Source organism: Calonectris borealis, chromosome 17, assembly GCF_964195595.1.
Source record: "Calonectris borealis chromosome 17, bCalBor7.hap1.2, whole genome shotgun sequence".
In the NCBI taxonomy this organism is placed as follows: domain Eukaryota; kingdom Metazoa; phylum Chordata; class Aves; order Procellariiformes; family Procellariidae; genus Calonectris; species Calonectris borealis.
The window spans coordinates 3,150,696-3,166,697 of NC_134328.1; the positions used below are offsets into that span (position 1 = coordinate 3,150,696).

The 16,002-nt window shown below is 51.9% G+C and overlaps 1 protein-coding gene across 2 annotated transcripts in view; it reads right to left on the reverse strand.

Moving 5' to 3' along the window:
* CBFA2T2 (CBFA2/RUNX1 partner transcriptional co-repressor 2) overlaps positions 1–16,002 on the reverse strand; it is a 66,288-nt gene that overhangs the window by 8,005 nt on the left and 42,281 nt on the right. For both annotated transcript variants that reach the window (XM_075166297.1, XM_075166296.1), the window contains exons 2-8: positions 10,121–10,264; positions 6,013–6,254; positions 3,816–3,905; positions 3,057–3,238; positions 2,166–2,419; positions 1,379–1,464; positions 96–291 (exon numbers count right to left, since the gene is read on the reverse strand). In XM_075166297.1, coding sequence (XP_075022398.1) covers positions 96–291; positions 1,379–1,464; positions 2,166–2,419; positions 3,057–3,238; positions 3,816–3,905; positions 6,013–6,254; positions 10,121–10,264 — 1,194 coding nt within the window. The remainder of the gene's footprint in view (positions 1–95; positions 292–1,378; positions 1,465–2,165; positions 2,420–3,056; positions 3,239–3,815; positions 3,906–6,012; positions 6,255–10,120; positions 10,265–16,002) is intronic.

Sequence of the window (16,002 nt, forward strand, 5' to 3'; positions counted from 1 at the left end):
AATATATTATCATCGCTTTATGCCTAATATAGCTTTGTCGTAATTAGACATCTACTTCGAAAGATCCTGGCACAGCACGCCCACCCCTCGCTCACCGCTGCCGATGGAGTCGGAGCTGCTGGGGCTGTGCTGCCTGGAGATGAGCTCGCTGCCCGCCTTCCGCGGCTCGGCCGTCTCACTGCACCGCCTCTTCCAGTAGTTGAGCTCTTCCCGGTCGGCCTCCTGGCAGCGCCGCAGCACGGCCATCGAGCGCCGGGTTTTCTCCACCATCTCCATGATGCAGTTCAGTGCCTGCAGGGAGGAACGCATTTTCAGTCTTGCTGCCCGCTCATGAGGTCATCGCCCAAATTTCTCCTCGGAGGGACCACCCCAGAAAGATGAAACACGAGGTCATTTCACACGAACAGGCTCTGAGCACTTCAGGTGACGCAGTATTCAAACAGACAAGTAAGACTGGGTCCCGTACCCGCACGTGCAGCAGCGATGCTGAGCAGCACCAGCTGGGAAGGAGGCGATCACACCTGCACCATGGGGCTTTGGTCACCGTAAGAGGTTTAGGGCCAGGCTTCTAAAGGGGGAGGTGGAAAAAAACCACTTTCCTCTGGGAATAGGGTGTCCATGCAAGGATGACTCTCATCCTGGTGCCAGCTCTGCATAGCCACATCCCAACTCGCTAATACTCAGCTACGGGGCCTCTACTCCACCCCCCACCCCCCCAAAACATCAGCTTTAGAGCATAAGCAAGCATGGGGTCTCTCTGCATTTGTGATCAAAATTGAATTTCAATCCCATCTCTTTGAGGGAAACACTCCAGTGAAGTGCTTGGATGAGCAGCCTTGCTCAGAGGGAAAAAACAGACTGCAGAAAGTCTGCCAAAGTACCAAGTCTTGCTGTTAGTACCTAGTTGAGGCCCATAAAAGGCTGGCAACCTAGGAAAAAAAAGTCTTTCAAAAATAATGATGGGTTTACTTATTCTGTAAACTCCACATCCTTGCTGCACGTAGCACATCTGCACGCTTGGTGGTACAGTGCTGGCCTGGGCTGCTGCAGAAAAGACCCGTGCAGGGACAAGGTTGGGTTTGGTTGCTCAGCTAGCCAGGGCAGCACATGGCCGTGCTCTGCAGGAGAAGCTCCCCAGCTCCAGACACTTCGTGCAAAGTGATTTGGGCTTCCACTGACCATGGGCAGAGAAAACCTGCCAGGAAAGTGCTACTGCTCCTATCTGCCCTCCCCACCATCCATCTTCTTGTGGTGGCTTGTTCCTCTACAAGGAAAGCCTGGATACGGTATCAACAAGAAGAAAATAACAAATTGGAGCAGGTGGAGCACTGGGTTGCTGCTTCTCACAGAGCTTCTCACACCTCCTGCCATTCCTTACGTGATCGAGATGCTTCCACTCGTCAGCCCACTCTCTCTCCGTTAAGCGGTGGTCCACCAGCTCGTCCTGGTATCCCCCATTCAAACCTGCAACAAACCACAGCCAGAAGAGTGATTAGATGGACCAAGTGCTTTCAGTGTTGGAGAGGGAAGGTGGCCTCGAAGCAATAATAAAGAGCTGTATTTCCAGCTACATATAGCTGGGATTTTAAAACACATCTCAAGGAGGTGGCTCTACAGGGGCGATTCCATGCCAGCGCTTTTTTCCTTGTCTGTGTGACTGTCTCAGAAGTGCCAAATCCACTCACGGGTCTGGATCTGACCCGCTTGGGGAGCTGGCTCCCTTATTTTGAACCCACAGGAGCTCAGAGCTTGTGATTCAGGCTGCCCGGCTGGGAACACAGCATGCACCTCCCACACACCCCTGGGGAGAAACGGGGCGGGGGACAGGCTCTGCTCTCCTGCTTTCGTGATCTTGGAAAAGTTCATTTCTATTCCCCTGCCCTCCACTCTTGCCTGCTGGGTTGGCTATACTCAACTCACACACCGGGTCCTTCCTCCTCATCCTCGGTGGCTCCAGCCTTTACATGTATATAGGGAAATACAAACTCTCAATCTTCCCGTTTTTAACCTCCCATGGTCAGTTGTTTTCTTTGAATTCCCTGCAAAAACTCTGCTGAGGACATGCCCAGCATTACACGGCATTGGTGCCACGCAGGGACCAATGCTGAAGCTCAACCGCTGGACCTCAAAGCTCCTACGACTAAAAGCCCTCCAGGCTTTCTCACCAAGACCGCCGTGCCTGTCCCGAATCTCTCGGTGCTCCAGCATCTTGCTGGGGTCCCTGTAGAGGTGGGAGGTCGCGATATCTTCCAAGGTGTAGTGCTGGAGGGGCGGTGGGGTGGGGTGGAACTGTCCCGCAGGGTTCATCAGGGGGATTGTCAGGGCAGGGCTGTGCCGGGGCGCGGGGCTGATGGTGCACACCCTCTTGGCCGGAGGCTCCGACGGCAGCGGCTCCCTCTCAAAGCTGCTGTCTTCCCTTCTGCAACCACACCGGCAGAGAGGGGGATTCGTTAGCACCGCATAAACGTACTCGGAGAGGGGAAGATTTCGAGTCAGCGGAGTTTGGGCAGCGATAATTTTACTGGGAGGTGAGGGCAGGGAGCTAAACCGAACATGCTCAACTTGTGAACAAATCCACAAAATGACCTCGTCAAAGAAAAAGTTCAAGATGCCCGAGTGTTGTGATTCATCTTTCTGAGCATGACCAAATTAAAATTTCACAGTTCTGATAAATTTGAGGCATGCTCCACATAATTACATAACAACTTTTAACTTGGAATAAAAAGTGGTGAAAATGAACCGCATCCTTCCCAGCCCTGACAGTGCCTCCGCTCGCCGCCTGGGGCGGCGGAGAACGCTCAGCTTCCAGCTCAGGCTCTTCAGTGCTACCCAACAAGTCCCTCTGCCTTGGAACCTGCCTGGAAGAGGATCCCAACCTGAATTTGCAGTGCAGGAGGAGCAATCGTCGGTGTCTTACTAACAGCCAGAAGAGTTGTTGGGAGCGATAAGATCCTACGGTTTAGCCCTGGATGCTGCTTGAAGCTTTCACAGCAGCAAAGTTGAAACAGAAGTCACAACTTCAAGAACTTGGTAGAACGACAAAAGCTGTTTTTTACCTGTCCGGACTGTGCCTCTTCCCATTCCCGTTCACCTCGATCAGCAGCTCGGAGGAGTCAGCAGGGGACGTGGTGTTTGTGTTCAGCAGGATGTGCTCGTGCTGCGCCAGGTACTGGGAAGGCGTCTGCTTGGCAGCCCGGGCGCAGTGCAGCAGCTCTCTCTGCAGCAGCGGGAGGTTGGCCTGGAAAACAAGCGCGGGTCTGGTTTACGCAGGCTGCGGGCAGGCGTTTCCAGCCATTCGCAGAAGGTTGGCTCTGCACACATCACACCTCAGAGCAACAACACCTAGGGCCTGTGGCCCCCAGTCAGGATCCTCCAGCTCCTGGTGTCTGCACTGTCAGATTTACCCGTGTTTTCTCAAGAGCTGAGGATGCCCTGACATCGGTGCACCCAAAACCCAAGTGTCACGGGAAGCACTCTAGCACCTAACCACCCCAGACATGCTCCGTATGCCAACCCTTCAAATATTCTAGATCTGAACATTTGCAAATAAGATTATAGGATCAGTAACTGCCGAACGGAGCTTGGTTTGTCTCCTTTATCCCTAACATACAAGCAGACATATGTGGCACTCGTTTTAACATTAGCTTTCCGCAAGCCAGTCCCACATGGCCACTGCTACGGTCTGTGCAGTCTGTCTTGGACTTCAACAAAATTGCTGTGGTGCTTGAAACAAGAGCTTTCCCAGCAACGACACACTGCCAAGCGGCACAGACTGGCACACAGAACGTCGGCAAGTCCCACCAGCTCCCTGTCACCTTCAGAAAGGGGATCACAAACGGCCGGAGGGGGAAGTTCGTCGCCTCTTGCAGCTTGCAGTGAAATTCCTCGATTGTCACCGTTGAGTTCTGAGAAAAGAAATTAAGAAATGAAATGACTATTTGTTCTTATTTTTAGACACGTGGGAAACGGCTCCAAACGAACAGAACTGGAAGGGAGACTGCATCTGCCACTACAGGACTGACAACGTTTGCATCGGATCCTGCCTAACGCAGCCAAAAAGACTCAGGCCAATGGAGTAGAAATGCTGCACTAGGCGAGGGGTGAACACTGCGCACAGCCGGGCGCTGCCTGGTCCAGCATCCTCCCAGCTCCGGAGGCAGAAACTGGCTCTGGGAGGCAGCAGGACCCAGCTGGCACCTCCTGCACCCTGGCCAGGTGGCCTGGGGCAGGCTGCAGGGAGCTGGACAGCGATTCCAGCTGCTCAGAGTTGCACACCTTCCTCTCCTCCTTCCTCCCTTTCAGCTCACCTCATCTAAGCTACCCACCATCCATCAGCCTGCTGCTCACCCCACTAGGACGGTCCTCCCTGGCCCAGCCTCGCATCCCCTGTGGCTGTTCAGGCTGGGTGCTCCCTGGGACAAGCAGCATTTGATAACCTGCACGTACAAAGTTCATCCCTGCAGCAATGACCGCGATCAGTGGTGAGAACGACAGTCAGAGGAACCTGGACAGCTTATCATTTCCTTTCCCAAAGGGCAAGCTAAGGTACTACCCTACACCCATGGAAATATATATGCCTTCCTTCTTCAGCAGCAGCAGTTTGCATCCAGTGCTCAAGCGCTGTGAAAGCCCCCGAGGCCACGGACAGACTGACGTTTGCTCTGCCCACGCCAACCCTGGAAGCAGAAATGCTCCAGGCTGCTGCAGTCTAGCTACCTTCGCTGCATGCCGAGCCTCTAAAGAAACGTGCCAAAAAGCAGAGATCAGCTCGGGAGCAGCACTGGGTGCCACTCGGGACCGCAGCTGGGCAGGCAGCGTGGTGCTGCGCTCCAGGGTCTCAGTCCAAGGTCTGGGCTTGCACAGCATTTCTACCAATTAGTTTGTATACCTGCAAATATTAGATACAATTCCACAGCAAGACCTGTTTGTTTGGGTTTTGAAGGGTGTTTTCAGCTGTTCACAGCTGCTAAAGGGCACAAGGGCGTACACACACTGTTTGCACACGCGTGCACTGCCACCAACCCCAAATCCGAGCGTGGGAATGCAGAATAATTGGTATTTATTTAGTTATTTACCAAGCCCCTTCCTGTAGCTGCACCTTCAGACTGTCACAGGCACGAATATGACTGGAAGAATCATGCCTTTGGTGATGCAAATATGCAATCACGCAACGCAGCAGCAGCACACCAGAAGCCCAGACCTCCTATTTTGCCACAGCAGCCTTCCCATCCTCCACAGACCTTGGCAATAGTTAACTCTGCTGTGACAGTGGGCTTGTTTTAAGATACGCAGGAGCAGCCCATAAAGAGGAAAAAAAGCCCATTAAATACATCACCGTGTATCAATAAATGAAATCTTTGAAGTGTCATGATATTGCCTACACACTCAAGAGCAAAGAAGGACTACCAGCTTTCCAGAGTGAGTCCCTGCTAGCGACAAGACCCTGCTTTTTCCATTACACCTCACTGCCTTGCCGAGCAACGAGCGTTGAGTTTGAGCACACTGAAGTCAGGCCTGGAACTGGCAATTCTTTGTAAGGAAGCAGATCAGAGGTAAACTGATCCGTGGTCAGGGTCAGGCAATCATAAATCTGCACACGCAAGAAAACACTTCCCTAGTACAAAACTACAGGCTCCTCTGAATTGTGTGGAAAGTTTCATTTACGAGAGGAAAAGAAGCAGCCCAGCATAGTCCACGGCACCAGACCTGTGGCCTTTATAGAAAAGCTTTGTCCAAATCCTTCCAGGTTTCCTTAAGTTTAGCTGCACACAAGCTCACGTCAAAGCCACTGGACAAACAGCTTTTTAAAACCCACCAAAGACAAGAAAAAAAGAAGTCAGCAAGTTTACCAGAAAGCATAAACATTAGAGATTCTTGCTCAGTCAACAGCTCTGCTTGTAAAGACGCAAACAGATAATATTGTGTAACGTGGGTACGCACTGGCTGCCAGGATCCCATCGCCAAAGTGATCTGGCAAAAGCAAGGCGGCCCGGGCCGGTGTGAGGGGCTTACCACTAACGCCAGGACGAGGGTCCGGACCTTCTCCCCGATCTCTGGCGAAATGTCGTTGCCAAACTGCTGCAGGGTGGTGAGGAAGCGCTTCAGCTTGCTGAGCTGCCGGGCACCGCATGTGGCTGGGAGCTGCTGGTTCGTCAGCGAGGAGGAGGAGGAGGAGGAAGGACCGTTGCTAAACCTCTGGGGTGGGGATGGTGCCCCATTCAGCGTCGGGGGTGAATGGTTTATTCCGTTGGGCACTGCAAATGGGAGACAGAAGCAATACTGAGCCTCAGATGGGCACGTCCCTGGGGTCTGGTGTTTAAGAGGATCCATCTTCCACCCAAGAGCCTGCTGCTGACGGTTAATTGCTGCTAGCAAACAGGGCAAGAACCAGAAGAAGGGCTATGGCCAGAGCAGAGCCCGCACGCCATGCCAGAGGGCACCCAGCGATGGAGCCGGTCACCGGCAACATGTGTGCCTTCTCCTCAGCCTTCCCCTGAGCTCGGGGGGATGCTCTGCAGCCCCAGCACGTGAGAACCAGGCGCCCAGCCAAGGCATCTGCAGGAGTTTTCCTTACGGGATTGCTCAGGTGTGATTTACACCACAGCCAGTGACTTCCCTGCCATTTCTCTCCTCCGCTCAGCAAGCTTCATACCCAGGGCCATCAAACACCAACAGAATTAGGGCTCAGCAGAGCAGGCACACCTCTATTTGCATCTGAGGCAGCCCGGGGGACACGGGGTCAGGCTGCATAAAGCTGCCGCTGCGGCAGACCGAGCTGTGCCGTACACTCAAGCCCGAGGAATTAAATGTGCTTTAGCTCAAAGTTTACAGCCCTCGGCAAGAATTACCGATCAGCGTTTTCTGGCCTGCGTCAGGCAGAAAATTACACCAGACAATCCAACGATCCTTCCCAGCCGCATCATTTACAATAAGTCCCCAGTGCTCATTACAGCCAGGGTCCCAGTAGCAGATACCGCAGCTCAGGTGCCTCCAGCTCACCCCGAGGAGGGCTGGCAGCATCCTGCCCCGCAGCACCCGCCCGCCGTGCCTCCCCGGGGATTTACAGGGAGTTTCGCAAACACAGTTGTTTTTTCCAACCTGGTCCCATCTGCGACTTTGCCTCCTGTAAGCGGCGAGCATGTCGAAACAGACTGAAAGGCTGGAAGTTTGGGAACTCGGCAAGGGATTAGAATAAATTGTTGACATCCCCGCGCCGCCGTTGTGCAATCTAGAGCCCTGTCTGCAAAGCAGCTGTGTGCTGGGGCCCCAACTCAGTATAAACCCAGAATTTTAGAGATGAAAAGTACATCATCGTAAATATAGTTTTAGCTGATCCACTGGGTTATCCTTAAAAGCCCAGCCCTGAACGCCTTATGGATGCAAGCGCTGAAGAGAAGGCCACAAACTATAAAAACCGTTTCAAACGACGGCGTTCAGAGGAGAAGCGCTGAAGCCACCCGGCAGAGCTGCCCCTTGCACGTGGGGCAGGGGAAGGTGCGTGCTGTGATGGAGCAGCAACTTGAAAAAAAAAAAAAAAAAAAAAAGATGCCAAAACTTCCACTGCAGCTTCGCGAGAATCATACCAAATCCTCATGACCCCAGTGAGGGTTTTTCGGAGAAGGCGGCAGGAGGTAGTTGAACAGTTAAACCGCTCTGGGGCACGCCAGGGTCGGAGGCTGGAAAGGCTCCACGCACCTGGACCTGCCTGGTGAGCACAGGAGGGAACCCGAGAAGATTAACCAGAGTCAGTTAAGATGCAAGGGAAAGATAAGGCTAAAGAGACCATCAAAGGTGGTTCCTGATAACCAAGGGGTGACAGGCTCTTTGGGGCATAACAAAGACATGTCCTTTTGTAGACGGAGAGATGATGAAATGAAGGCGAAGGCCAGGATTGAGAGGATAGACAATAAGAGGCAAAGCAAGCTCATGCCTTTTGTTATGGATCAAAGCAACCTGAAAAACTCCTGTCCACACCGACCTCCCCAAAGCAGCAAAGGAACAGAGATGTCCTGCAGAGATGGCACGTTCCCGCAGGGCTAGCTACTGTGGAGCACCAGCAAACGCAGAGCTATGTGAGCTTCTGGCAATTACTCATAAAGAGCATTTCACAATAAAAGTGTTATAAATAGGAGGGAAAGCCACCCAGAGAAGCTCCTCTCAAACAGCGAAGGACTGCGCAGCTCCGCGCTCTCCGGCGGCCGCGATCAAGGTGCTTTACCCCCTTCTCTATTTCGCTTCCTCTTATTCTTTAAAATGAAAGACTAGGGAGAGCAACAGGCTCTATTTATACCCCGGCAGAAGTAGGGGCTGTGCGACCCCCCCGGGGGCTGCGGGGGACCCTCGGGAGAGGCTGCCAAGGATGGGAGCGGCGGACGTTGATGGACTCGGGCGATGCCACGGAAGCGGAGCGAGCTGGGTCGGGTCGGGGCTGCCGTTAGACGCAGCCCCCGTAACCGCTCTCTGCGTTTTCAGGCTTACCCTCCCTGACCCTCCAGCAAACGGCGTTACCGCAGGGCGGCTGGCAGTTATCTGATCCTGCACGTCGCCAGGATCTGCTCCGCCACAGACCACAGAGCCGGGCTGGGACCTCTATTTCCAGGTGAGAAGACAGCGCTGAAGCAAGTGAGGTGGTGTACCAAGACCAGTGGGGTTACTGGTTTAGGGAGAGGAAGATGCTAAATTCCTGGGAACACAAAAGTCATCATCTAGCCCTACTCTGTTAAATTCTGCCTTACGTCCTCAATAGTTGAAGGCTTTTGCTGCTTCTCCAACCCTTTTGTTAGCGATCCACAGGCAGGCATGGCCTTCCTCCAACGTGCTCCTCCTCGCCTGCCCAAGTCATGGGCTTTTACGGGGCAGGACACACACCCGCTGACTCTGACCAAGACCCTTTGGTGCAACTGAGAAGTAAAAAATCAAGAATGAACTTCACCACAGGTTGCATCTCTCATCTATCTTGGAAAGAGGCAATTAAGTCATCTGCAATCACCAGATTCAGGCTCCTTGGCCCTTAACAGTGTGCCAAGCAACCTCACTGGAAAAATTAATTTCTGTCACTTTGCTAATGGTCTTTTTCTGCCTGAGCAAAAGGAGAGCCATTAAAAACCCCTCAGCGCATAAAAATGGGGACAACGTGTCTGGCGGGATAACCCGGTGCTTAGTGCTATTGCCAGCATCACACAATACATTAGCGTGTGTCCTGACTGTAAATCTCCAAAATCCACTGCCAGCGTGAAACTGTGAGATATCCCAGACACCGTCATGGACAGCAAAGCAATGCAGAACCAGCTAGGGAGACGCTCAGCGCGGGGGAAAAAAAGGTGAGGAGGGCCTGGAAAATATGTACGTGCCACATGCAGCGGTCAGATAACTCCATGCCCAACAAACTAAAGCAGCTTTGCTCCAGAATGATGCTTTTTAAAAGACATTAAATGGCTTATATGTTGGCTAAGGGAGAAAAAAAAGACTCTTTCTAGGCTATAAGAAAAGGCTGTACGTCCATCCTGTCCGTGGAGGCACCTCTGAGCAACACCCTGCTAGAAGAAGTGGGTGCGAGGCTACACTATGGCTGGGCAGGACCAGGATCGACCGTGGCTTAACAGGAAAGATTATGAAGAGAACCTGGATAGACAGCAAGGAATTTCCGATGCTGGGAAATTAAAAAGAGGAAAACTTTCTAATCTCAGCTGCAGAAATGCTGTCTGCAAAGTGAGATACAGCAGACGGGAATTAACTCCTCCAAAAGATATAGTGAAAAGCCCAGCTCTTGGCTTGTTTGAAGCCAACCTGTTACGAGACTTGAATTTCTTAAGGAGTTTATGGCAGAAATCAAGGCTGCACCTGCAAAGAAAAGGACTCAAGGCAGCACCGGGAGCAAGGCAGGAGCAGGCAGGGGGTTAGGGGGGCATTACAGACCCTGTTATACATCCTACATATGTAGCAGAACAGCAGGAAAGCCCCAGTCCCCCCTTCCTCACAGCTGTGCAGCACGGCTAACGCTTGCCGTGCTGGTGAGCAGCCCTGGCCGATGGCTGAGACATCCCTGGTGACTTCTACAAGCAAAGCCTTTCCTCCTGGCTAGAGCTGGTCCCCGGGAAAAGCAGCGTTACTGGGGTCTTACGTGCAGTCGGGGTGAAGGACACCGGCCGGGGGCCGCCGGGGTTCACGGGGGGCAGTGGCGGCATGTTGGGAGGAGAGGACCTGGACTGTATCTTCACTTCCACGGGCGATCCGGGCATCACTGGCACCCTCTTCTCACCAGCAACTGTACAAAGAGAAGGTGGTAACGCTTAGTGACAGTCGCAGACAAGCATTTCCCCGCCCAGCACACGAAGTACAGTTGCGAGGGTGAAGATGAGAGGCAGGGGGGAAGTCACGCAAGGCTCCCACGCTGCTCTGCACGGCCCCGAGCCGCCGCGGGGAAGAGGCAGGGTACGGCCCCGAGCTGGGGGTGTTCACCCTCCCGGTCTCTTGACCGCATCTTCTCACCCCTCGTGCCTGAAGATGCTTCCTCAAAGTATTTCTGCCTGTTTGCTTTGCTTTGCCCCCATTTAAGATGCCCTCGATACTCCCCAGGCATGCCCACACGCACCTCGCCAGCATGGGGTGCTGAGGTTTCACCTCCAGCCCTGCTCCCCAACCAGTAGAAACGCGCTCCAAAGCAGCCACTTTGGCAAACAGCTCTCTGACCAGTTTTGCATGTTTGCTTTTTGGAAAAAAAAAAACCCACCTCAAAATTAAACAATCCTGCACCTCTTCTCCCTCACACCGGGGGGGTCCTCGTCGCCCAGCGCAGCCTCCCTGTGCCAGCATGCATGCAGCCTTGCATGCGCCCTATGTCCATGCTGCCTGGCCCTGAGATGGCCTCTCCGGAGGAATTGCAACCTCTCTCGGAGCCATGCAACAAGCAACCCGGTTTTTGGGTGGGTGCCGGCCCGGTGTGCAGGGAGTATTGGGGCAGCTCTGCCAGCAAGCGACCGAAATGGTCACAGGGTTGTAAAGATGAGCAGGTATCAGCTATTCACACCCCCTCCTGCGTGCAGTCTCTAGTGTCTAATACATTGCCAGCTCACACCGCAGCTTCTTTTTCAGCCTCTGAGGGTCCCTTCTGGGGACCCAGGCTCTGGTGGGATGTCCCAGCTCAGCTGAACAGCGTGGCCATGCTCCTGGCTCCAGTGGTTAAAATCAGCCTCAAAAGGCATCCTTGGGAAGAAACGAGAGAAAAGGAGGAAATATGTGCTTATGCAAGCCTTGGGGGATTTTTTTTACGGGGGGTTGTTTTTGGTTTTTTGTTTTTTAAACCCAGACAGCTCAGCAGACAAAGCCTAAGCATCTCCAAAGCGCAGCTCCCATGGGAGCCAACACCCCCCCAGGAGCGCTCCATGTCGCGCTGCCGGCAGCTCCGGCGTCCGCCTGGCTGCGGAGCTCGCGACCCCTGATGATGCGACGTGAGGCAAATCGCCCCTCCGAGAACGTGATCATTGCTCCCTGCTCCTCAAGCCGCCGCTTGCCTTGTTCAATTAGCTCGCTAACGAGTTGTGACTGTGCTCCAGCACGTCCCGGTGCAGGAACACCGACGGGTTCCCAGCGCGCCCATGTGCACCCTGGCTCGGGGGGCGAGGGAGGTGCAGACGCTCCTCTTTCACCTCTCTCCGGTGCATGCAAGCTGGGCTTCGGACCGGTGAATTTTCTCAGGCAGTTTTTGGCTGTCGGCAAGCGGAGAAGTCTGCTGGAGCTTCAGGGTGGCAGCCAAGCACACCGCTTCGGACGCAGCAGCTCGCACACAAGCGAGCATCGCTGCCTGGCCGGGCGGCCAAGGGGGCTCCCCCTGCACCCCCTTGAAGGGCGCACGGCTGAAAAACGACGTGCACAGGGGCTCTGTGCTGCCCGGAGTCAGTCCTGATGCCTCTTTAAGCCACAGAGGAAAGGTATTAAAGCACATGCTTGTAATCTAATCAAATTAAATTACAATCTAATTTATAATCCACAGTTTTTACAAATATCTATCAGCTGTAAGAAATTCAGCTTTCGAGTTCTGGCAAAGCGATTAAATACTGTATTCCCGTAAAGCAGGGAAGCACTGAATAGAGGGCAAAGTTTTGCACTGAAATACAACCACAAAACCTGCTACTTCACAACTCCCGACAACAAAAATGCTGCTTTCGAGAGCAGAGAAGACGCGAACTGGCACCCGAGCCCTTTGTGCCGCTGGCCTGGAATCTGCTCCATGAGCCACCAGCACCTGCTCTGCCACCACACACCAGGCACGAGCTGGCTCATTTATTTTCCTTATGGCAAGTCATCGTTAACGCCAGCAAGGTAACAAATGAAGTTCGTTATTCCTAGCATTTTTTTTGCTGTTTGCAGGATAATCTGCGGGAGGGGGAGCAGAGATGAATACATGCTGAAAATCCATGTTTTCCTGCCCCTTCAGTGCAGCTGGAATAACTGGGGTGGTGGGGCTGGAATCGCTATAAAACCTGTATCCACAATACTTCAATGGCAGAAAGTTTGTGTCTTTATTTATTTAAGCCTGCTTTCAAAAAAAAAAAAAATTTCTAGGCTTTGCTTTCATGAAAAAAGCGGGGAAATACCGAAGCCATGGGAAACTGCTATTAATTTTAACATATAATAATCATATTAATATAATATTGCAAACTACTATTCACATACATTTGGTCTAACTTTCATACGATTTAACACTGATGTGCAGACTCTCCCTGTCATATCCATGCATGAATATGACGTTCAGAAGAATAACAATGTATTCATGCAGGAATATGACATCATTCATGCACCTAGGTGCTTATTCCAGCAGATGAGTTTATTGGCAAGAATGGGAGGAGACAAACCTCTCCCTTTCCTCCCCCTCTAAATAAATGCAGCAAAATAGTCAGAGGGCAGGTTTTGTGCATGAAGTTAGGGGCATTTCTACCACAAAAAGTCCGAGTTCACTCACCTAGACAGGGATGGGAAACCTTGCTAAATGACATAGTTTTTCAATCAAACCAGCAGTAATTGTGCCTCTCCACCACTCGGTGCCAGCTGCCTGATGACCATCAGGGGACGGAAACATGTTTGCCCAGAATAGGGGAATAATTGCAAAAACATGAGATAATACGTGAGAACCACCGCCTGTTTGCACCCAGTCCCGGGATGGAGATGTGAGACGTGGTTGACGCTCTTCTCTGCAAGCTCTCTGCCCACCTCCACGCCTGCCCAGCTGCAGGCACGCCAAGGAGACCATCGCATCGCATCGCATCGCTCCCTGCCCGCTGTCAGCCCTTTCCCACCGCACACCCCAAATACCAACGCGCTGCCACCCGCTCGCCTCGTTTGATCTTCTTCACCCCCTTCCTATGAAACCCTCTTCCCCAGGCGTATATGACCAACCTGATATTGCCACGCTCTGGAGAGAAACAGAGCATGAAACCAATCCTTAAGGTTTCTCCTCTTTCCTCCTAAAACGCTCCCAGGGCACATTAAGAAAGCAGACTCATTTGGTTAATTTACGGGGGGGGGGGGGGGGGGGGGGGAGGGGAGTCACATGGAATTTATAACCCCAAAATAAAACCAGCTACTGCTGGGCTACTGCATGAGACACCAAAATCAAAGCCCAGGAGAAGCCAACACCTCCTTTTCCGAGCTCACTTCTACAGACAAGAAGCAAACAGGACTGTTAAATTTAAAAGCTTCCTGCTAATGACCTGGGGCATCTATAAACGCAGATAAAAAACATCTTTCTAAAACTCCTCATTTTTAGCCTAAACACATCCATTTAATGAGAATCATGTGAGCAAACCAGATTGCGAACGAGGACTTGAGTCAGCCTCGAGTTGACCTGGGGCTAAAAATGAGCCAGGGAGATGGTCCCTGGAGAAACGCCGCTGCCCGGTCTCCTTCTTCCGCATTTCACTGTTCAGAAATACTGGCTCACCAACAGCAACATTTTGGCGCTGCCTCCAGATGCACAGAGAGGATACCGAGATGCTCCTCAAAATGCCTGCAAGTCATTCCACCGTATCAGTCACCTGAAATCATGCTAAAGAGTCAAATGCCATAATAGATTTTTGGATGATGCTCTAAGAATAATTCTTGTCAATGACTGAATAGTCCAAGCATCAGAGCAGGACACTTGCCTAAACTGGAAACACTGGGTTGTTCTCCTTCAAAAACTCCTCCTTCCAAACCCTACCTGGACTTAGAAACATTTACAAATGTTGTGTCATTATTTTTCAAGCAGTGCCTGCAGGACACAGATTGAACGTGTTTACGGCACAACACTTTTGCCGTCAAGCTGCCAAACGTCAGAACTTCACAGTGACGCGTGCTCAACTCTGCACCCAGGACCTGCAAAGGTTAACCACGGAAAGAGGCATCAGCGACGTGGCCATCCGGCTGGGTGGGAGAGCTGCCTTCCCAACCTTGAACGCGCTGGAGTTTCACATGGGAAGACAATTCACTCAGAGTAAAATGAAACCCGATCACGGAGATGCTGTTTTAGTCTTGGCTTGATGCAAGAATTTCATCTTCTCCAAAGCCAATGAAGCCTGAAGACCAGATTTCACAGCGATTGGAGTAACATATTTCAGATGCTGCAAAGCTGCTGTCTGGGTAAGGACAGCTGTAGGCACATATCAGTTTATGCTGCGTGCCCTATATATTCGCGTGTCCCATTTAAGGAGCCCAGGTGTGCAAGAGACTAGAAAGCCCCAGAGCTTTGAATACACCTGAACCCCTTCACCCCTCTGCTCTCCAGGGACACGCTGAAAGGCCCCGGTTTTATTTGACCCTCCGTGTTGACTGTCGTTATGCACCATATTTCCTTTGCTGCTCCAGTTCTCATCCTAGCATAACAAATTAAAAAGGAGCATATGTCAAGATTAAGTGCAGCTGATGAATTTCCTTTCTGAAGAGGAGAAAGAGCTAAGTGAGACAACAGGACAGCATGCCAGGAGAAAACCTGGGGTCTCGACTGGTCCTCAGAGAAGTCCCACTCCTGCGCTCCCGGGGGACCGAGGCTCCAGCTCTCCAACATAGCAGCACGTTTTAGAGGGGGCAGTTGCAACACCCTCTCGAGACAGATTTCATCACATTTATTTTCTTTAAAGAAGTCTTCCTATGGTGGAAGAGAGTGTTGCTAACCTCTGAAGAATGGCTAGCACTTACTCACGTTGTAAACTGTATAAAGAAGCCACCTTATTAATCTCTTCATGCCTGTGGGTTTGAGAAAAGGGAAAAGGCACAAGAAAAAAAAATAGTGACAAGTTAGGGAGTATCTCAAGCACACTGGAATTTAAATTAATCCTTAAATGCCTTTGGCAATTAGAGAATAAACTAAGTGATGAAAAAGAAATAAAAACACTGCATGAGGAAAACTGGATGTTACCTTCCTCCAAAAACCAAGACAAGGAACTAGACAAGAGAGCCAGGAACAACCCCGGGGGGCAGACAGACACGAACAGTCTCCTCCCCATCCACTTCCCAAAGTTCAAAATGAAGTTCCGACAGACAGCAGAATAGTATCAGGATGGAAGATTTATATTTATTAACAAAAAGCGGATCGTGAACCTGTCTCGCATCCTCGCTGGGGCTGCGGCTCCCGGGTTGCGTCCCTCATATGCACGGTCGCATTTGGAAGAGGTGGTGGGCAGTTGTGAAGTGCCCGAGGCTGGCGGTGCTCCGCGCTGCAGGATGGTGCTCAAGAGAAAGCCTTGATCTAGCTGCGATGGCGGAGCCGCGAGCTTGCCAAGAGCAAGGGAAGAGAGAAAGAGCCACTGCTACGGTGCAGAAAACGTGGATGCTTTATACGAACTTACACCATAGCGTCTGCATAGGCACAATTTAACACCATCCAGCAACCTCTGTGAGCGAGCACATGGAGTATGTGCAGGCTCTCAAACCCTGCTATCAGCTCAAGACAGTAAAGCCTTTCCTCCTCCCTCATGGGAAATGGATTTAAAGTCTGTGGCTTTGGAGAGCACGTACAGCATGAACATTGAT